Source organism: Amphibalanus amphitrite, unplaced genomic scaffold (assembly GCF_019059575.1).
Source record: "Amphibalanus amphitrite isolate SeventyFive unplaced genomic scaffold, NRLGWU_Aamphi_draft 002359F_arrow, whole genome shotgun sequence".
Lineage (NCBI taxonomy): Eukaryota > Metazoa > Arthropoda > Thecostraca > Balanomorpha > Balanidae > Amphibalanus > Amphibalanus amphitrite.
The window spans coordinates 1267-23757 of record NW_024883820.1 but is presented as its reverse complement, the minus strand read 5'-3'; the positions used below and the strand labels follow the sequence as shown (position 1 = coordinate 23757).

The window sequence follows — 22491 nt, the reverse complement described above, 5'->3', positions numbered from 1 at the left end:
CATTCACCTAGTCCATTCCAATGAGGTATCATGGGTGTTCTAATTGGCCATGTTTCCTTTTCTCAGGACGGTACCGTGGGTGCCACGCTGGTGATCCGACCTGTGCCGGCATCTGCACGGCCCCAGATCGACCGTGAGGCTGAGGCCAGCATCAACGACCTGCCTCCGGACGACGAGTTCTTCCTGGATGAAGAAGAGAACCTCCAGGATGATGTGAGTAACGTTGAAGGGTGAGGAGTTTCTGGGAGTGACGGGAACACTTAGCGAAAGTTCATTAGAATGTAGGTAGAGTTGACATGAGTTCCGGGCAAGCCCAGCGGCCTGGTGACAGCCCAGCAGACATAAGATAACCTTACCGTTGTGTCACAGAGCCAGGAGTGATTTTGTGGGAAACTCGGCATCAGTCGTGAAAACTGTCGAAACTGCTGGATAAAAACCCTGCCAGCTGTGTTGGAAAGCCCTCGGTGCCGGCCGCGGGCCGTTATCTGCGCGGTGGAATGCGGTGCATGTCTCAGTCTCACGGTAGGAGAGACTTCCAGCGGACGGCGTAGATCAGCCGATCGCCAACACCCCCACCGCGGCCCTGTCACCTCGCCCCGCCGACCCGCCGCCGCCGCCGCCGCCGCCGCCGCCCTGTCAGCCCGCCCCCGCCCCCCGCCGCCGCCGTCGCCGCCGCCCTGCAGCCCTGCATGGGTCGGACCTTGGTCTGAATCGTGCCGCTGTCTGCTGCAGCGTGAATAGGGCGGCGGTTCTGCTGGCTGATCTTACGAATTCAGAGAATTTCGGAACGAGATGGTCTCTCGATTACGTTTCGTGTCAGGGCTGAGATGCATATCTGCTCCGGAAAGGATCGGTGGCGCGACCTTCGCCTTTATAGGTGACAGACGCGACTCAGGAGCAATGTCGGACAGCGAGCTTTGTCACAGCGTTGGGACGTTTGAATGACGTCTCCCCACCCCACATGCTAACCAGCTGACGTTGTGTTCCCGCAGAGGATCATTGAGGACGGTTTCCCGCTTCACCAGCACCACAACGGCAGCCACCGCGTGCGGCGGCGCGTTCACAAGCGGCACACCCAGGGCCTCCACTTTGTCTACCACCGGACGACGCCCTCACTGAAGGCAGACTACGGTAAGTTTTGACGGTCACCACCGGCTCGCACGGTCCTAGCTCCGTGTTGACGACCTTGGCCGCAGCTGTGTGTCGGTTTTCCTGTGTACCACGAGGCGCGGTCGTCTGCCGTCGCTTGGTCGCGTTTTGTCGCGGCGTTGGGGCTGGTGTGCTGCGGATGTTGCGTGAATGTCACATGAGTGGCTTGCAGCGGGACAGACAAGATGCAAAAACAGCTTGGTGAACTTTCCTCTCGGAAGCGTGCAGTTATATGCCTTCGCTAGGCTCTATCGCTCACGCTATGCCTCGATCCTAATACAGACGAACTATTCACCGGAAAACATATTCATCCACCCATACGGGACACCTGGGTAAACACCACGCTGTCATGGTGGTGACAGCTCCTGCAGACATCACCCGCCTCGGCGACAACACCGTCACTGACGCGCAAAAACTCCAGTCACCGAACAGACACTAAATCATCGGCGGATTCACCGGAGCGCTGGGGGCAGCACTGCGAGCGAAGCTGCGATCCCAGCCTCCACCTCCGACAGGACAGGCTGATAAGCGTATCCCGTTGCACAAATCTCCGCAGGATTAGCCGTTTGAGTCGGCGACGCCTGTGACGTCATATCCTGCCGGCAGCTTTCCCGCAAGGCCGACACTATATGCTTGCAGTGTTTTCCTGATCTGTTGGCAGCGGTGAAGACGGCCAAGACGGTGAAGTGAATTGAGACGGGCTGGGAGACCTCGAAGGGTTCGAACATCAGCCATGAAAAACTCTGAGCGGTGTTTGGTATTCAAGGGGAATGGCTCGCATCCAGTGTTCGATTCCGTTGTTGGTGAATTCCTTTCTTCGCCGAAAACAAGCATCGCCTGTCCACATGATCAGCTGGCGACCACTTCAGGTTCTTTGAGTTCAGCGAATCGGCTTAGGACTGAAAGCTAAACTGCTATCTCTGACGAAGTCTACACTTCCAGTCTCCTAATTCTTAGGCGCGTGATTGTGCGCCGCGAATAAAATAAAGACGACACCCTGCAAGAGCCGTTTGTGATACTGATTAAGTTTACGGCTGAAAACTATCGGAAAAACTTCTGTGTGAAGCAGTCAGTAGGTTGACTTCAGCATCACCAAGCTGTAGAGCTTACGTCAACATTTTTACTGTCAGTAGCGCAGTTGACATGCCTGACTCGCAGGCGATGACGTGTCAATACATACGTTTTTACCGATGACAAAACTATCGGATAAAACAGCGGCCAGCTTCAGTCCTGCACGCCGCACGGCGAGATAAAAAGGTGATGGGTGTTTCGAACTCAAGTACCGATGCTAGGAACTGACAAGCATTTTCTCTTCACTACACGAGCGTCAGTCACGTTTCGGCAAGAAAACAGCACGAATCTCCGAACCGATTTGTCGGAAAGACATCGGAACAGCGCACGATGCACTCATCTACATCCGATGTGCATAGCTGCCGATGTCTATTGTAATGGCGCTTTTGGCGCTTGCTAAGTGTTCAAGGCAAGCGGGGATCGACTGAGCCGTTTGTGACTGAGAAGCTGAGATGAGCCGGCGGAGCGCCCTTTGTTGTGTGACGTATGTATCTCAGCGAGGTGTTATCTATTTCTTGAAGCAAAGGCGAGCTGTTTATGCATCCCAATGCAACGTTGCTGCCTTGGAAACCCACCCAAAGTTCCAGACCACTAACTGGAAAGATGGCCGATTGGACGCCGTGCAAAATGCTGATGGATTGAGGCACCACCCCTGTCGGAGAGTGAGTGCCATTTAATTCAGCGTATCACCGCCTCGTCGGTCCACTACCCGTGAAGGTCATGTGAGGTCATAGCTCCGTCCTACCGAGAGCTCCCAGCAGGCTGTGGCCGTTCAGCTATAGTGTTACCGAGAGCCCTACGTTGGCTGCCGGACTTGTCTGCCGCCGAGACCGATCGAGGTGTGCGTCCGCCCACCGCCCAGCCGGACTCGGGCGGGGCCGACCTCCACCGGCGGCGGGGCGGGGTGCGGGAGGGAGGGTTGGCTCCACCCCACGCCGCCCGCCCGCTCTTGTCTCGGCTCCAAGGCTGCAGGCCGACGGCAGCGGCCCCGCCCTGGCGGCCGGTAGCAGCCGACCAGCCTTGGAGGGCGGCCCCGCCCGCGGCCCATGTCCCGAGGTCAGCTCCGGCACTCGACGGCCCCTCCCCCACCCCCCGCTCCCCGCCCTCCACAGTCGCCCCGACCTACTCAGACCGGCCAGTCCAGCTGCGTGCGAGTTGAAACTGTTGGACAAAAATGTCTTATTTATTCTGCATCACGAGTGACGGCTTTATTGAAGCAACCAAACCAGCGCAACCTTATGACTAACACAATGCAACAGTTCAATGCCAAACAAAAGTGCACAGTACCTATCGTAAGCAGTTTCGGATGAAATCGTGTGGCATGTTGCGTGCTGGTCACCCCAAAACGATACACACTTTTTGGAGCCGACAACATTGCTCGGTAAAAATGCGCTAGGAACGGACGCGGCTCGTATAATCACATCATAAATGTCGAATTGGTATCCGTGTTACGGCAAAACGGGCTGACACGAGCAAGCCGCACCCTTCACTGTCAGTTGTACAGGTAGACGTTATGCTTACCTGTCCAATGTCAGGTATTCGCTGACTCAAGGGCATGCCACAGGCCGAGCGGCAGAGAGCGCTGGTTCTGGGAGTTGCGGCCAACAGTGGAATCCAGGATGTGTGCTGAAAAGAATATGTATTTTATGACCGTATATGCAAATATTTGACCTCCTAGTAATGACATCACACTTAACTTTACTTAACCACCACCAAAACTGACGCCACGTCTTCTTCATACTTCCAAGCATTGTGCCTTTCGCCTCGGTTGATCACCATATAACCTGCGCAGTAATTGATTTTCGATCGGAGCATGTCATTAACCGGCGGCCAGAGCCGGAGACAAACAGGTTTTTACGGCGGGTGCCGGACCGATAACCCAGATCGGCGGTTACCTAACCGACCAGTAAACAGTCCATGCACACGGCCGGCCGGCGCGGCAGGCTGTGTGTCTGTGTGTCTGTGTGCTGGGAGTGTGTTTCGGTGTGTCGTAACTCGTCAAGGGGCGCCCATTTGCTCCCATGACTCGACTGGCAGCGCCCGAATGCGCCACTTAAGATCAGAAGAGCGTACCAACGCGGGAACGCGGGACTTTGATGGCGTCTAGTTATGCTGTTCTTTATGGACAATTAACATTTTTCAATGTGGACACTGCTACCCATTCATAAGGCCATCGGCGATCCGTCTCCGATCAGTCAATGCGAAACAATCTAATCAGCGTTATGCTGCGTGACTGAAATCGCGAGATACACTGTATATCTTCGAAACCGGTGTTTTTAGGCATAGTTGAAGTTCATCTGCTTATGCCATTCAGCTGACTCGGCTGACCCAGGACATCCGTGACCTGTTCTTCCTGCAGAACTAGTTAGTGTGACCCGTCTAACCTGTCAGCTCGGTGACCTAGGTGACCTGTTTGACCAGCTTGTCTGACCCGTCTGACCTGAACCTAGCCCGAATGACCTGGGTGACCTTAGTGACATTTGCGCGAGCTGTCTGATACTAGCAATCAGTACCTGATTGGCCTGAGTAATCTATATGTGATACGTAACTGACCCATATGACGACCTTAGTGGCTGATGACCTGAATGACCCGTTTCTGATCGATATTAATGAGCCGTAGGCGACATTGATCTAACGTCTGTGCTCTTATCCACACGTGTCTGACCTTCTGACCCTTTCTCTCTCAGGTGTGATGGAGATGGACGCCTTGCCGACGGGCGCCCGCCGCCGCCGGCGCCGCTCTGCCCCCTCCGTCATCTACCCCGAGGTCCTCATCATCATCGACTACGACGGATTCCTGTAAGCATCGCCCCCTCCCTCCACTTACAGCTAGAGTCACACGAAAACTCACGCAACAGTGGCTGATGCTTCTAATGTATGGACCTACTAATATGCTTCATGCATCTAGTTGCATCGGTTTTAAAGGGAGCACACTCTCTATATACCTGGAAATCCATAAACATTTCAAGCACTAGCAATTGTTAGAAACATGGTAATAATGTGCAGATTAGTCATTCTCTCTAAAAATCGTTTGTTACTTGCTAAAGTTTTCTGTCATTTTCGTCTGTTTACTGTCAGGCCGTTGCATTGTAATGGCAAGGTTATGAATTAAAATCCCGTAAATGGCCAAAAATAGCGCGCTGCATTGCGATTGTCCACATCAAGCTTAGATACACCAGAGTGCACACAATAGTGCACACAGTGGTTCACACAGTGGTTCACTTGGCTGTGCAAGGTGCACCGTTCACGGGCCCCACAGTGCACAGTCGGTCACGGCAGGACCACGAAGGCTGTCTCTGGGCCCTGTCGCTCGGAACGCTCCGTGACTGGCCTTGTCCGGGCCTGAGTCACGGCTCACGAGCCGTCGGGCTAGTGCTGTCGGTCGCTGGAGCCCCGTGCAGGACACGCGGCCGAGCTGGGGCACAGCCCGTAACGGAACGCGAGCTTACTGGGCGCCGGGTGCGGCTGCTAGGTCGGTTGGGATCAAGGAAATCATGTGTGTGACTTGGAAGGAATTCGGATAAAGTGTGAATTCCGCTCGCTGGTGATTGAGATTGAGATTGACATCGCGCTGCAGAAATGGGCTATGATCAATTGGCACTGCAGCGCTTGGGTGCCTTTATCGATAGATCATGAAGAAATGCCGCCATGTACACAGTACCTCGGTATAACCCTGGCTGCTTGTAGGTATGTGAATTGTGTTTGTTTTGCTTCAATGATATAGGTTTTATAAAATTGCCACCGGAACGGGCATTGTTCGTTCGTCACTATCTCGTATCCGTTTTGTGTTATCTATCTCTGCCCAATTTACGTCAAAGAGTTTCGACCATTCGTGAAAACAAATCGGACTGCAATCTTACAGCTGCATCCTCCTCCTTCCAGGCTTCACGATCAGGACAACAACAAGATCAAGAAGTATTTCACTAGCTTCATGAACGGGGTGGACCTGCGGTATAAGCAGCTGAGGAACCCCGAGATCAAGGTCAACATCGCCGGCATGATCATCTCAAGGGTGAGCAAGGGGCTGATGCTATCTCCAACTCCCTTCACTTCAACCTTCATCGGTTCGCATTGTCATGGCTTAGGTTTATGTTCGCCATTCTCATCCGCAAGGTTTCCTTCTCGGTAAGGACCGTTGGCTGTTTTATGAATGGAGGGCCAGCCACGTCCTGGTCTGGGCCTGTGAGTGACACCTGAGCCAAGTTCGTGAATGTTTACCAGTGTTATCGGGGCCCTGTGGCGAGCGCTGACGACCACTCAGCATTGGGAATGTAACCGAGCGATGTCCATCCTGTCGTCCCCGGTCCTCACTCGGTTACATGTGACGTTCAGACGGAACCAGACGATGCCTATCCCGGACACATCGCATTAAAAACCGCTTATCACTGTTCCCCGAAACTCGATTTGCGAGCATCTCCCTTCTTGAATGTAAGCTCGGATCGCTGTCTCGCCATTCTGAGCGCTGGGACGCCCCGCTGAGGCATTTCCCGCCACCTGGTCCCCCGTGTAAAGAACTCAGTGATGGCGACTCGGGCAGTAAATCGGCCTTACTCGTCTCCGGGCGGGGCCGAGTGACGTACAGCAGATGCATTACACGGAGACTAAATCGGCGAGTGTCCGGTAGGTATTCAGAGGTCCGAGAAGCGCTAAATGGACACTCTCAGGCTGGCGACAGCTATGAGTGTAGACTTGCCACGATCCAAGATGACTTGAGCCGTTTTAAAATGTGTGAGACTGGCCTCTTCAAGTTACGCAAACGATTGGGATATAAAAGGCTTACTGTTGGGTCTTCTAGTGATGTTGAAACCCTTTCACTTTACTGAATGTGGCAGATATTGCCACGGGACTTCCATGCGGTTCTTGGTTGGTTATCACTTGTGAGGGTTGATCTTGAAGCTGACGATGCCGTGGGGTAGGGCGATGGGGCAGCGCAAAAAGATGGTTCTCTTCGTGTCATCGTGTCTAGCAGGTGAAGAAAAACGAAAAAAACATGATGTGTGGCGCCCAGCAGTATTTTGACTGCCTCCGAGCTACCAAGGTGCATACAAAAAAGTTGAAATACCATGCGAAATGTCGTTCCATTACTTGAACATTTATATCTCAGCAGCAGAAGCCATCGACCTTCACGTCTCAACCTTTTGCCCCCTGTGACTCCCTAAGTCAGTGACCTGACGTACTTCCCCTCCTGACCGACAGGGCGCCGATGCCACTCCGTACCTGGAGCAGAACAAGGTGACGGCAGATTCCATCGACTCGGCGGCCGCGCTGACCGCCATGGGAAAGTACCTGTTCGAGGAGCGCCGGCTGCCCACCTACGACATCGCCATGGCCATCACCAAGTGAGTCTTGTCGTCCTAGGCTTCAACAAAGTCTCCAGCATGATCAGCATGCTCAGACGTTCTCGTCAACGGGATGACTACTGCATTCTTATAACATCATCGCTGTCATGACCTCGCTAATGTGAACTCATTTATAAATAGTTAACGTTTTCTTCGGTGTTGTGTCATGTTGATCACACAAACACGTCACCTCTTGCGACATCACCACGATAGGCATTATGTAACACACGGTCATCGTCGCATAACTTCCTTACCACGCCAAATATCGCCCGTTATAGTGCGACGCGCACTTGACACTTGTTCTTGGTAATACGAGCGGCAGTTTTACTCTCAAAGATCGTCTTTTCTACTTCACTCTCTCACCACTGCTATGGGACCTGTCTGTCTGGGACGGCGACTGCTGGTTTACGCTCGTTGATGTCATCGTTCCATCGTCTGAGCCATATTAGGCTCCACTCTCATTTGCTGTGGCGGGTGCTGAGCCAAGTTCAGTGACTCTGGAAGTGCTGCACAAGGGTCACCTTGTCTGGTAGCCCACGTGGACTCGATCCGTCAACCTGTCAACGTCTGGTGTCCATCTGACATTGGCATGGAGACGAAATAATGCCCGTTAGCTGAGCGGGTGATGACGGACGGACTCAGATTGCCGAGAAGACGAAAGGCTGGTCCCGGGCCTCAGAGCCAGGTATGGAGATGAAGGTATAAGAAGACGAGCATATCTGCATGCTTATATGTCGAGTCATATGTCTTCCGTCTTTTGAAGTGAACAGTACCAAGAACTTGTGGCAGATTGATCTTAAAGTTGGTTCGTCGATGCGGGCATATATTTCCCGTTTCTCGACTTGTCGAATGTCACTCCCAGCACCTAACGATTTACCTCCATGTGGCAGCCTGCAGTTTGCACTCCGTACCCTGCCCAGCTGCGGCGGCCAGCTGTGGACCCCCTGCCGCCAACAGCGGTCCGAGATGGCCGTCAGATATTCAGGGCAGCTCGACAAACGAATCGGTGGCGCGATCAGCACCTGTTCTGGGGCCCCAGCATCTGTCCATCTGTCTGTCGGCAGGGGAGCTGCCCCCTCCCCTCCCAAGGCGCCCAATAAGGGTAACACGGAAGGCTGGCATAGCGGACGGCGATATTGATAGCCAAGGAGGCGCGAACGATGCTGAGTTTTGGGAGAGGCGCGAGCGGGTGTGAGCTGGAACCGTCACTGACGTCAATGCCCCTACCTACCTACCTACCTACCTACCTACCTACCTACCTACCTACCTGCATACCTATATGTAGGCGCATGCTAACATCGCCTTATTCGTAGTCAGAAGAACGTAACTGCTGGAGTGCAGCTTGGAAAGTCCGATCTCGAAGGTCAAATACTTACCATCAGTACCATCAGTGCTTACCTGCAAGGGTCAGCACAATATCAAAGCAGCCCATCGACGCTTAGACATGAAGAAGGCTGAACCTGACCCAAGCACACACATCTTTGGACCCAGAACAGGGCAACAGTAACACAGGTTTCCTTTTGAGTTCTTCGCCAACTTGATCATACATTCAGTATATTCAGCGGGCGCAGGCGATCTCTCTGCTCCACCCCTCATCGCTGAACCAATCTGCATCTGCTGACGTCTTTCGATCACTCGCACCACCGCGTCAGTTTTCCCAGTATGGAGCACTGATTCTTGTCTGTCTGTGTGTCGGGTGCAACGGCCTGCCTCGGGTAGAACTGTGGACATGACCAGATCTCAGAAGAGTTATCGGCTCTCTGTGACGGAGGCCGACAGTGCGACCTGTCAGAAGTGCAGACAGGAGCTTGGATGGCCCCTTTGTCCGTCTTGAGATTTGCAAGAGCGCTGACGAACCATTGTGTCATTTAAAGCAGAAGAACGCTTCGGTGATATTCAGACAGGTCGCGCAGTTAGTCGCTCCCTAAGATGAATCCCGGACCTGAAGGATCAAAACGTCATTGCCACACTGATGCAAGAACATCCGTTATTTTGTTCTTGTGAATCCGGTGGAAGTAGTCACCTCGGAACTTCCGATGCCATTCACTTGTCCCGCTGGTTCCTAGAGATGTACCGTTTTAAATTAAAATCTGAGGCATCCCAACCATATTTGTCACTAAGAACGTTATCCCGTTATTTTTCGAAAAGTCCCTGAAACCCAAGTTCACCTACATGTCTTGGGTCTCTGCGACAATCCATCTCCTCAATCTGTCATATATTACCCTGAGTCTGTGTCGCCACCTTGTTCCTGCCAGTTTAGTAAGGCACACGCTCCGCTGCCGACGGATCCGGACCCAACCACAGGCTCGCAGACGACTCCTCGTCTCTTTGCCTCACTATCACTAAGTACGAGTATCACTGGCGGTGTGGTGAGAAGGTGGCTCATCTTTCCAACTCTAATCACCGCTCGTCTCTCTACCTCTAATCACACATTACTGGCGGCCTGTCGGTAGCGGCAGCCCGTTTCTCCAACTCTAATCACCGCTCGTCTTCCTGCGGCGGTCATCACTCACGGAGCACCTGTGTCGTCCCGTCGTCTGACAGGCTGGCTCTGAGCCAATTCCCGACGTTCCCAGACGTCAGACAGGTGTCCGAGTCAAGGGTGCTGAATATACAGACACAGTTCGATTGGACATATCCAGGGTCGAGCGCAGCATGCAGGTGTTTCTGCTCGTTTGGGAACGGACGTCCGGCGTGTGTTCGCGACGGTCGATGTCTTCGAGGTCGTGCTGTCACCGAAATGTCATCGGATCGATCGAACCGGCTGTGCTTCCGGGAGTGGGCATCGGTCACGTCTCGAATGGTTGTGATTTCACTGATTCTAGCTCAATGTCAAACGCCTAGGGATGAGCCACCTGCACTTCAGGTCCGGATGTGCATAAGATCACGGAACGTGCCTTTCCTGAGATATCGTCAGTCAATGTCATGTTTGCCCACGAAGCTGGGTCTTTGAAGATCACCCTCAACATCTCAATACATGTGTGTAATGTGTGATGCGTGCAACCATCAATACACCTAGCATAAGTGTGAGCCCGAGCCCTATCGGTCCTGTATCGTCACTTTGTTAGTTTCCGTGTATCTCCATAAATAACAACTAGCACTGTGTCACATCTCACATCACATCTAGCTCTGTTGCCTTTGCACCAACACCTTGCACCCGACCCTTGCACCCACCCCAGTTTGTGCACCCGCTGCGTTCGCGATTGATGTTGCTAACAGACCTCCTCCACAGGCACGACCTCTGCCGCCGGCGCAACAGCGGAAAGTGCACCAAGGGAACGGCCGGTACGTGGACGTTTGTGTGTCTGTGTGTGCCGCTTCTGTACCATGCCGCGCTGCAGCGTGGGACAGACGACCTCCAGTGACCTGACCTGTGGTGACCTTGACCCTCAGTTACCTTGAATTTGAAAGACTCTTGATGACCGCTGACCGCTGACTTGCAGTGACCTCTGAGCTGCTGCGACTTGACCTGCGCAACTTTGACCTACAGAGATCGCCTCGACTTCGGTGATCGCTTACTGTGACTGTGATTAACCCCGACCGAGCCTGTGTGATTCTCCCTTCGCTCAGCTAACATTTCTCCCCTGTGAACTCGGAGTGAGCGTGTGCTCACCGCCGCCTTCTCTTTGTCTATACGCTTCCGCTTTTCGGTGATACCGAAGACGGCCGCCGAAGCCGGACTCAGTCTTCTGCTTTACTGTGACTGGCTCCAGCCAGTCCCTTCCCCATCTTGACTCTCCTTCACTCAGCTCCGACTGTTTTACAGGCTTGACATGTGCCGAAAAGACTTTGATCGTGGACCGTGTAACACGGGGACGGCCGGTAAGACGGGACACAGGACGGCGCAGTTCGCACTGGGGATGACGGGGCACGGATGGACGAGACCACGCGCCGCGCGGACGCACACTGCACGGGGTGACCCGCGGATCTGACCTAGCACTGACCTAGGGCTGACCCAGGGTTGACCGCGACTGACCGGCACTTTTCTTCAGCTCACATCTCACTTTTACTCTCTGACCTGCACTACTTTGGTCCTCCTGCGTCTTCTCTCTGCCATCACATACCTGCAACTGTCTGTCTGATCGAAAACGTGTGCATAAATGCCTGGGATTTATATTGCATGAGTTTTTGACGAAGCTGCTAAAGTCGCATTTAGACTCAAGAGCCGCTGCGCATAACATCATAACCGCATGAAGAATGATGTAACGAATAAAGCTGGTAAAGCTGCTGAACTGCCGATGCACGAGTGCTAATAAATTAACTTCTGCTTGGCTTTCAACCACAGGAAACAGCAACCGACGAATAACAACGCTTTTAGGGATAAATTAAACTCATATCTAACTCCCGACCTACCCGATCCGCTTCGCTTGGCTTTGCCTGGCTCGTCCTCTGACCTGACCGTGACTGAACGCACAGAGGAGTCACGCAATGACGCTAACGCCGCGGCACGTGACTGCGAAACGCAACCGTCCTCCGTGACGGCAGAGTAACGTGACGTGACGACTGCCCGACGCGAACGTAACGACCGACGGTCGGCAGTGCAGCGTCACGTAACGTAACGCAAAGAGTGCGCAGAGATCGGCTCAGCCGTGACTGCTATAGTGCTAATTTCTAAAACGTGCGCCATTTGAGTTTGCGACATTGCAGTTTGGTATCAAATGTACAATTAAAGTTGCAATGCAATCACGAAAGAATAGGAGCGTCTTAATTGCATGCTATTAAATTTGAATTCTTGTAAATAATTAAAGCATGTTGTTCAAACGGAACTTTTTATTTCGTTTCTCGTTATTTGTGTCTAATGTCTTTTGCTTTATGCTTTTCTTGACATTGGTGTGCAATATGTAACTACAAATGTCGCTAAAAGTCACTAAATTCCTACTTACGAGGACATTAACTTACAAAATAAAGCTAAATTGATTCTCACCTTCTGTGCTAATAAAAGATTTATTAAGGCTCATGATCGATATGTAAGTGCTGAAACCCGCCCGAGCCACGTCTAACCCCACCGTCCGACGCAGGTTTCGCGTACGTGGGCGGAGCGTGTGTGGTCAACAAACGACTCACCAAGGTGAACTCCGTGGCAATCGTGGAGGACACGGGCGGCTTCTCGGGCATCATCGTGGCCGCCCACGAGCTGGGTCACCTGCTGGGGAACGTGCACGACGGCTCGCCGCCGCCCTCCTACCTGGGAGGACCGGGAGCCAAACGATGCCGCTGGGAGGAGGGTTTCATCATGTCCGACCTCCGGCACACCGAGAAGGGATTCAAGTGGTCCCCGTGCAGCCTGGAGGAGTTCGACCACTTCCTCAAGTGAGTGGGGGGGGACAGAGAAAGAGAGAGAGAGAGAGAAGAGGAGAGAGAGAGAGAGAGAGAGAGAGAGAGAGAGAGAGAGAGAGAGGAGAGAGAGAGAGAGAGAGAGAGAGAAGAGAGAGGAGAAGAGAGAGAGAGAGAGAGAGAGAGAGAGAGAAGAGAGAGAGAGAGAGAAAAGAGAAGGAGAAGAAGAGCGAAAGGGTGAGAAAAAGAAAGGATAAAGTGAGGTTTTCAGGCTGGAATGCATAGTTGGGAGCACGATATACCTGCAATGACCTGTTAGAGAGTCTGGCCTGACGGGTCTGTGGTGTGTGTTGTTGTGGGTGCGGCGCTGTGCTGGTCCCATAAACCACATCTTCCTTCTTATCTATCCCTTTATCCAGAGTTTGAATGACAGAAATATCCCAACCACCTGAGCGATCTTAGGAGATTGCGGTCAACTTGCTTACTTCTTCCATTATGGGCGCTCAGCTCCATCAAAAAAGTGTAGCCAGTTATACCAAAGACGATGTGATGATGTCACTTGTCAGATGACCTAGATCCCATCAACGACAAGTCAGCAGATATTGCACTTTTGATCGAAACCGGACCAATTTGCACGCTGACCACAAACAACTGTCAAGTCTCGTCCTGGTAAATACGTAATCCCATGAACATTAGTTTCCTTTCACGTCTGCCTGGGATTCTACTTGATTCTACAGCTTTAGGCAACTATGCATCGCCAACCTACTTTCTCAAGTGTACAACATGTCGGTATAATTTAATCACGCTGTTTCCCACTTCCAGCGGTGAGACGGCCACCTGTCTTTACAACGCTCCTCACGAGAGAAACAACCTGGACCGTCACCTGCCGGGCAAGCTGCTCTCGCTGGACGCCCAGTGCAAGCGGGACCGCGGCACCAGCGCCTGCTTCAAGGACGACCGCGTCTGCGCGCAGCTCTTCTGCTTCGACCAGGCCACCGGCTACTGCGTGTCCTACAGGCCGGCGGCAGAGGGATCGCCCTGCGGAGTCGGAAAGGTGAGGAACGGGTATAGGAAGGGGCGAGAAGGGAAGAATGGGGTAGGGAGGGAAGGTATCTTTTGGGACGTTCGGGGAGGCTTAGGTAAAATGAATATGATGAACGATGTTCGGTGTTGCGTTGTCGACAATTGATATCCGCTGCGCGATCGAGCGTTTGTCATATCTTGCTTGAGAGGATAGGATCATTTCGAAATCAATTCGATCTTGGGAATAAAAAGGCAGATGTAACCAAAAGTGAACGTCCTTCAGCATTTTGTCGTCTAACATTCCAAGTGCATTCAAATTCATCCGGTATACGCCGTACCCTTGTGTAGTCAGAAGGAGATGTTCGTTCATCACTCACCTTTCTAGTGGTTTTGGTTTGTTCAACGGTTTCGCCGTTCGAAGTACCTTTACATTTATTGTGTCCACTGCTCAGTGTTACTTATTCGGCAGTTTTTGCTGCGAGGATTGTGGGCATTTGCAATACACTACTACTACCGTTGGCTGACGTGACCAATTTTGCCAAACACGTTTTATGTCTCTTGCTAACAAGAACCGGGTACTAGCCCACTTGTCGCATTTTTGTCGTCAAACTATAGTGCGACGATCATCAGTGGCGCCCGAGCACGTAGTGACAGTTGCCACGTCTGAAAACCGTCATTCCGCTTCGAGTTCAGGATCTAACAGCAATGTTTTCTATTCACAAATTATATTTCATAGCACTTAATTTGTTCTTGTGTGTAACCTGGTGACTCATTCCTCTTCTGAAATATTCCACCACCTTTTATATTCGATCATCAGTTTGCCGTAAAACTTCGTAACTAATTCACGTCCATTTCAATGCACACTCGTGATACAATGTCAAATGCCGGGCTTGATGCACCTTCACTGAATCATCGACCTCAAAGCAGTTTTCAGTGGCACCTTCTGATTATTATCCATCATGAATTAGGGATAAGTAGCTGGCAAAGGATGACTCACAAACGGACAAAACCGGACAGAGCGAATATGCTCGGCGTTTTTGCACTCGCTACCGAATGATTTTGATAAGCGATTGGTGCAAATTCCTGTTGCGACATGGAATGCCTTGCTTGTGACTGTTTACCATCGTTAAAAGTCACACTACGGCATTATCAGGGTTAGCAATAGGTAATTACCTTACACGCCATGGTGTTTTTTTTTTACGTATATTATTGAATGTCCTGTGTGATCGAACAATGTCAGGACTACCTAGAATCCATCTCTAGTGTCTACGGTCCTATCGATATGCATGTGTAAGCGTTCACCTCCAGTGATGCGGTCTCACTGACGGGTGCCGTGACGCTCTGTTTCAGTACTGCCGTGACGGTTACCTGCGTGACGGACGACAGCGGCGGTAACGGGTTCGGACGCATCTCGTACGGGTCCAGCGACTTCTTCACCAGCGCCACCCAGACGCGGCCCGTGTGGACCGACCCGCCCACCCAGCAGACCACCGAGAAAGCCACCACCAAAAAGTGAGTAATACAGACGAGAGAGGAAGAGGGAGAGGGGGAAGGAGAGGGAGAAAGAGTTAGAGATAGAAGGAGAGAGAGAGAGAGAGAGGAGAGAGAGAGAGAGAGAGAGAGAGAGAGAGAGAGAGAGAGGGAGAGAGAGTGAGAGAGAGTGAGCGAGAGAGAGAGAGAGAGAGCTGGAGAGAGATAGACAGATAGGAAGAGGGGAGACAGAGAATGAGAGAAAGAGAGACAGAGGAAAGATTGAAAGATTCGGGGAGCGGAAGATGTCGTAGAGAGAAGGAGAGAGGAGGAGAGGATAGAGAGAGAGAAAGAGAGAGAGAGAGAGAGAGAGACAGAGAGAGAGGGAGAGAGAGAGAGAGAGAGGGAGAGATCGTAGAGGGAGCGGAGCTAGCTATACAATGCTCACATCAGTCAATGACAACATGTGATTTGTTTGTTTGTTTGTTTTGTTGGGTTAGGCCCTTTCGGTCGACAAGACCATTGCAGAGCCGGAAGGATGATAGGAATTAGGGGGAGACATTGGTCTGGGCAGGCACCCTAGTGAGTCGCCGGGGCTGAGCCCGTCCAGAGGACAGGCCACCCAGCCCCAAGGCACTCACTGCACCCGGCTACGGGGTGCGCTCCCTCAGGAGCAGCGGTGCCGCTCCAAGGGAGCAGCCCGCATGAGATAAAGTTGCCTGTCCAGTCCGGAGGGGGGTTGCGGAGTGGAGGAGAAGGATTTCAGTATCCTGAGGATAGAAGCATGGAAAGGTCTACAACATGTGATGACCATGGATATGACTTAAGCGATGCTTGTATGGCCCATGTTTCACGTTAATTTATGTCTGGACAAGCTATATAGGGGTTTATGTCTCTCCGACTGCCTCGTACATCATGCTGTGGTGCACAGGCTCGACACTGAGCTAGAAGCAGTCACAGAGCTAGCACTGTTTGTATGTGCCATGGCCACACAGCCCACGGTCCAGCCAGGAAACCAGCGTATACGCTGCGCTATACATGGCGTGTCCATTGGTCATGGGCGCACCGGCGGCCATAGCTCACTGGAGCTCACAGGCTTACGGCCCGTAAAACCAGCCGGAGCTATTCAATCCGCGCCGTAGGGTATCCATATAGTCGGCGTGTCCGATCGGTCTAGACGGTCTGAATCGCCGCGACGCAAGTGACCCTGACCCGGGGATGCCGGAAGACCTGGGGGGGGGGGGGGGAGTCGCAGTAGAGCTGGCGCACATGATTATTGGCAAAATAGCGCATGGCTTATAATACTGGATTGCCTTATGAGTCTACACATTTGCATGATGCGAGTATATTGTTTGGAATGCACTTCTGTGTCGTATAGGTATGCTTTGATGAGTGACCTTCAAATGCGCATAGATACAGGATCTACTGCGCTCTTCGATAACGAGAAACAGCTTACCCGAGCCAGGCTAAATACGATGAGAAGCGTCTGCAATATTTCCTGAAAAGACAATTCGTCAGCAATGCAAGCCGCGTGGGTGCTGGTATTCGTCAAATTTAATGCCTCGTTTCGTGGTTGGTATTCGGTACTTATGAGCTTGTTTACTGATTATGAAAGCATTTTTGTAATGAATTCGGCGTACACCTATGTCACCAAAACTTAGCGGGCGTTCCAGAGGCTTGAGAGTCAACAGCTTCACTCAAACATCCCAAGAATGTATCATCATTATGGAAGGAAGTGTTGTTGGTACTAATCCGTCTTGTTCGCTCCTTTTCAGGGTGTGGAACCCGTGGAGCGCCCACCGGTCGACTCGGGAGATTCACAACAGCCCCGAGACAACAACGACAACAACGACAACTACTACAACGACCACAACAACTACAACTCCCACCACCACCACTACCACCACCACTACCACCACCACACCCGCACCAACTACCACAACCACAACCACAACCACAACCAAAGCGTCCACCACGACACCTAGCTGGTGGACCAAGCGGCCGAAAACTAACCGGTGGACGGCCTGGCGGAAAACGAGCCGGACCAGCACCACCACCAGCACCACCACCAGCACCCCAACGCCTCCGCCGGTGACGGTGGTGCGAACGAACACCCTCGAGGAAGAGGAAGATATCAAGGCCTCGTCTAAAGGTGCGTGGGAGAGGTGACATCGCAGATTGACTGGCGGCTGGGTAAAGACGTCTTGGTTTCTGAGGGTGTCTGTATGTATGGCTGGACATCTCCGTCTAGCTGAGTGTGTTTGTCAGTTCGTCTGTCCGTCTGTCCGTCTGTCCGTCTGTCCGACTGTCCGTCTGTTCTTCTGTTCGTCTGTCCGTCTGTCTGTCCGTGTGTCCGTCTGTTCTACTGCCCGTTTACCTCTTAATACGTCAAGTTATTTGTTTGTTAATTATATGAATTGCGGGCCTTGTCTTTGCCTGTCGGTCTATCTTTTTGATCCTCTACCCCCGTTACCTGTGCGGCTGCTTTTACTTTTCATCCGGAAACAGTTTTGTGTTCATCTAATGATACATTTATCACGGTGATTTCATATATGGATTCTCTAATCACTGCTTAACTTTTACCGGTGAAAGTGTTGACCTTTATCCTCTATCCCCAAAGCGGCTTGTTTGAAAATAATAAACCTCGATTTCTTTATTTACTCCGGTTACGACATCGGATGTAGATATTTACTTTTCCTCGTCTTTAGTTTACGTCCAAGCTTATATAATTCTATCACCATGTGCAGGTAAACTTGCGCAGGAAGTGTAACCCGTATGCATACTGGATCATTCCCGTCCAATCTCGACCAGTGCCGACGGATGCGTCCAATCTCCATAGACACTAGGCGCGGGCTCCGGCGTTTTCGCTGTGGATAGGCGCTCAGCTGCCATGGCCAGCGGCAGCCGCCGGCTAATTTAATGAATGGCAAAAACCGGTACCCCAAGGCCAGACTCGAGTCGACGGGGCCGGGACGGAGCAGGCAGCGCGGGGTGATTTAGGTGCTGAGCTGGGTAGGATCGGCACTGGGATGCGAGGACTTGGAGGATTGTAAGGGTTGTGTGAGTGTACTAAGGGTTTGACGGTGTACCCCGCAGTGAGGCTGGGGATGTCTAGGAAAGTTAGCAAATGACATGGGGAAAGATAGTGGGGGTAGCACGACACAATAGCGGAGCGCAACCCTTTTTCATTGGAGGGACAGAGTGGACATTGGTGCGACGTGATGACACGAGCATTCGTATAACGTTGAGCAATGTATGAATCAGTACGAAGATTGTGCCATGTCTGGGACGTTTGCTACGTCCCCGACTGATTGGAACAGCTCATCGACATAAAACGGGCTGTCGGCAGTCGGGTCGTGGGATACGCGGGATCTTTTACGGCCCATTGCCTTCCCTGGAGCAGTTCGCAACAGTGCGGCTCTGTGAACGTGCAACGGCCACTTGGCAGCCGCAGCGTGAGCTTATTCAGCAGGAACTCGAAAAACGAGCACGACGCTCAGAAACTATGGTGCATTGTTTTGCTTCGTTTCATACACAGCGAAACTAGATTCCGAATGTCCAGCTCGCCATTCTCCAGCAATGCGTTGTTTCTCGTCAAAGTCGCGCCGTGGGTAGTCTCAGCTCACTCTGCAGAGTTTACACTGGAGTGCAGTGAGGTCTGTAGGCTCCAGGACGTCTCCCCACTTCCATATAAGGCCGGCTGCACCCGCCTCTGGTCTACGGCGGAGATCACTGGAGAATGTCACTCTGTCAGTCAGTCAGTCAGTCAGTCAGTCAGTCAGTCAGTCAGTCAGTCAGTCAGTTGGTCAGTCAGTCAGTTAGTCAGTCAGTCAGTCAGTCAGTCAGTCAGTCAGTCAGCCCATACCCGCCTGCTGCCTTGTCTGTCCGCCCAGTCTTACCAAGGAACACTCTCAGAGCTCTCCAAGATCTTTAACAGGCAGCGTTACCGTCACGTTTCTCGCCATCCCCCCTCCCCTCTCCGTCACTATGGTGAGGTGCGTCGCCGGTGGCACATCCATCCTCCAGCCAGACGGTCCACTGGACACTATTTGCACGTGTCCCGGCGGCCGTCTGTCAGTGACTTCACCGCTAAAACATCTCGGACGGCGGCGGACCGGCGGCGGCGCATTCCTCTCCATTCATGGCGCGCCGCAGGCGAGCGACGGGTCCTGGAAGGGGAAGGGGAGGGGACTGCATAGTGCACGTGCCTTCGAGGGGGTGGGGTAGGGGTAGCATTTGAGACAGTGGGACACGCACAGCCCTCAGAAGTGGTAGTTAGAGCGGCAATTGCTCTGGCTGCCTGTGGTCACTTGATGAGGGCCTCCCGAGATGTAGGTGGCGCCATCTACATCAAAATGGTCAGGCAGGACGGTACCCTCGTCCTCGACGAGCGGGCTATGTAATTCCACTGAGGTCGTGGACATTTACCTTAGATGGCTTTTGTTATAAACCGGCAAATATCATAATCGTCTGTCGGGAACCTCAGATAATTTGGTTATAGGCTTCATTCCCACTTATTAAGTTCGACTCCAATGCCACGAGGAGACCTAGCCTTATCAATTCTTCCCATACCTATGACTAATACGGTATACATCCTGGACATACCATGAATATATTTTGTTAGCCGAATAGCCGAGTCTGTTCAGGCTCCTACCGGCTCGGTCCGTCCCGTCCCGTCCCGTCGCGTGGCGAAGCTGGCGGCACTCTGAGTGGCCGGCACTCCCTCGTCTCTGAGTGATCCGTGATTTACTGCCGAGGGAGTGGCTCCAATCGGTGGTTAGCGCCGCCGACACCGCTGTCTCATCGACGCCAAACTAATCACCGGTCGTAGCCGGCTGTGTTGACTGCGCCATGACAGCGGCACATAAAAATGCCCGCTCAGAGATAATGTCAGAGGGGACGCCGTGTCACCGCGGCCGACCGCTCCCTGACTCCGTGTTCTGTGAGCTGTTCTGCGAGCCATCGACTCCCGACGCGGCTTACCAGCCGTGGGCCCCTTGGTGAGATGTTAATCTGCCGGCTGAAAGCCGCTTCCCTCGTCCGTGATATTCGGATACGGTAAAGTCCAATTAGTATGAATTTACTACCCATTCCTTTGTGATATATCCTGGAGATTTTCCTTGCGTGTTCGGTCGATTCCATGTTTGTTGACTGACTGTTAATTGCAGCAGATATCAGCCTTTGAACAAGTGTTCATTACCTTAGAATTGGGACATTTTATCAGAGCCTCGTGCGGGGCAGCATGCTAACCTGTGCTTGCTGAGTAGACGCCGTACTCTACTGCGTTATTATGAGCCGCGGTGACCTCTGAGACAGGTCTGTGTCCTCTGACCTCTGTCTAGCCAGCACCTCTACTCTGTAACCTGTGACCCCACCTTGTCAGTGACCTCTGTGATCTGTGATTATCGTGTGATTTGTGAATAGGTCATTGACCTCTGGCTAGTCTGTGGTCTTTGCCTGTCTCTGCTGTTGGAACCTCTGTTTCTGTGACCTATGCTGTGACCTCTCTGACGGTCAGTGACCTCTTGTGTGACCTGTGACCTCTGACCTCTGTCTCCCTCCGTTACAGAGGCGGCTGGCCAGTGTGTGGACCGGGTCAACCGGCTAGTGGGCCATCTCTCGTGTAAACAGTTCATCCAGCGGTACGGCTACCGGTACTGCTCGCGGAAATACGTGCAGCGTAACTGCTGCGCGTCACAAAAGCGGCTGTGTTCCGGCCGGAGTGCGTTCAGTGGCTAGCGGCCGGCGCGCCGCCGCCGCCGCCGCTCACGGACCACACTCTGGCGGAGCGCCGCGCGCGCGGCCGCCAAACTTGTTGAAGCTGAGTTGTTACGGCGCCTGGGCAGGGCGGCCGAGTGACCCCGCCCGGGCGGCGCGGCGCCGCCGCCGCAGCCGCCCAACGAGCGAGGACACAGAGGAGATAGGAGAAGGAGAGAGGAGGAGGATAGTGCGCGCCATACTGTGCCCAGTGATCCAGTCTGAGAACAAACACTCGCCGTGCGCGTGGCGCCGCGCGCCGGCACTGTGCCGCCGATGAACTGTACCTCACAACCAAAGAGAATCGGCCGGGCGGGCCGGCGGGGCCAGCGGTGCCGGGCGGCGCGCGCCGGCCGGCCGTCACCACACCATTCATTTGTCGCATCCCGCTCATCGCCACCGCCGCCGCCGGCCGACCGACCGGCCGGCGGCGGCCCTCTGGCGCTCAGGTGTCGGCCCATCGGCCCGCCGCCGACCGAGAGAGAGAGAGGAAGAGGGGGAGAGAGAACCGACGAGGACCCAACCCGACCGTGTCCGTCGCCACACTGGCGCCGCGCACGCCGGAGCAAGTGTTGCGGGCTCACCGCTAGGTGGCAGTATTTGTAGCATATTTGCAGTGTAGATGTCGCTAGCTGCTCCCAGACTATGTGAATCTGAGAGGCCGTCAGGCTCATGAAATACATATTCGTGAATACATGGAGCGTTGTTTGGAAAGGTGATTGAAGTTGACAAACGTAACGTTTCCGTTAACCCTCGCATGTGTGCGGCGTTTGCCAGCTTCTAATGTGTAGGGGGGGGGGGGGGGTCGGTTGGACCCCCCCTTGCCGTTTGGCCCCTGATCGAGCTAGAGCTTCGCGGAAAAAACGAGCGTGTTGCCCGTGACGAGAGGAAGCCGATGATACCCAATTTTAAGGTCCTAGGTCATTGATTGACCTTCCAGGTCAGGTCAATGACCCAAAGTCGGGAAAATCGGGACCTGTTAGAAAGTCGTAAAATGTGGCTGCTAAGGGGTTTTTCGGGGTGCTGATCACGAATATCGTGTTAGTTTTGATCACAGATGATGTCTTGAAGCATTTAGACCAGGTCGGGTCAGGTCAGGTCAGGTCAACCAGTAGGCGTCGTGACGGGTATTCGTAGTACGTGTCAACCGCCTCTGACAGCTTCGTAACATGTTACGAAGTCACCAAAACTACTTCGTAAATGTTCAAATGGTTGCTAAATTCGAATTCAGCTCCATAAACTAGCCTAGAAACATGTACAACTCGAAAAAGTGACCCGAGGTCACCCGAGGTCACCAAAGGTCAATGACCTGACCTGACCTTCAGGTGACCTTGACACACACGGCAGTAACATCAAATCACATGTTGGAACGTTTGAAACCACGAAAAGCTTGCAAACACGCGGCTAG

At 52.9% G+C, this 22491-nt stretch overlaps 2 protein-coding genes across 4 annotated transcripts in view; both read left to right on the top strand.

Moving 5' to 3' along the window:
• The window catches only part of LOC122376866 (A disintegrin and metalloproteinase with thrombospondin motifs 4-like), a 40381-nt gene extending 18600 nt beyond the window's left edge, over nucleotides 1-21781 (top strand). For all 3 annotated transcript variants that reach the window (XM_043356836.1, XM_043356838.1, XM_043356837.1), the window contains exons 5-15: nucleotides 67-213; nucleotides 993-1131; nucleotides 4908-5019; nucleotides 6103-6232; nucleotides 7417-7559; nucleotides 10792-10844; nucleotides 12578-12869; nucleotides 13656-13887; nucleotides 15207-15368; nucleotides 17102-17478; nucleotides 20896-21781. In XM_043356836.1, coding sequence (XP_043212771.1) covers nucleotides 67-213; nucleotides 993-1131; nucleotides 4908-5019; nucleotides 6103-6232; nucleotides 7417-7559; nucleotides 10792-10844; nucleotides 12578-12869; nucleotides 13656-13887; nucleotides 15207-15251 — 1293 coding nt within the window. In that variant the 3' untranslated portion in view covers nucleotides 15252-15368; nucleotides 17102-17478; nucleotides 20896-21781. The remainder of the gene's footprint in view (nucleotides 1-66; nucleotides 214-992; nucleotides 1132-4907; nucleotides 5020-6102; nucleotides 6233-7416; nucleotides 7560-10791; nucleotides 10845-12577; nucleotides 12870-13655; nucleotides 13888-15206; nucleotides 15369-17101; nucleotides 17479-20895) is intronic.
• On the top strand, nucleotides 16847-21006 carry LOC122376865 (integumentary mucin C.1-like; the record flags this gene model as incomplete). The annotated part of the gene is made up of 3 exons (XM_043356835.1): nucleotides 16847-16857; nucleotides 17102-17478; nucleotides 20896-21006. Coding segments are annotated over exons 1-3 (499 nt in total), but the record flags the coding sequence as incomplete, so codon positions are not given.
• Nucleotides 21782-22491: the final 710 nt, after the last annotated feature.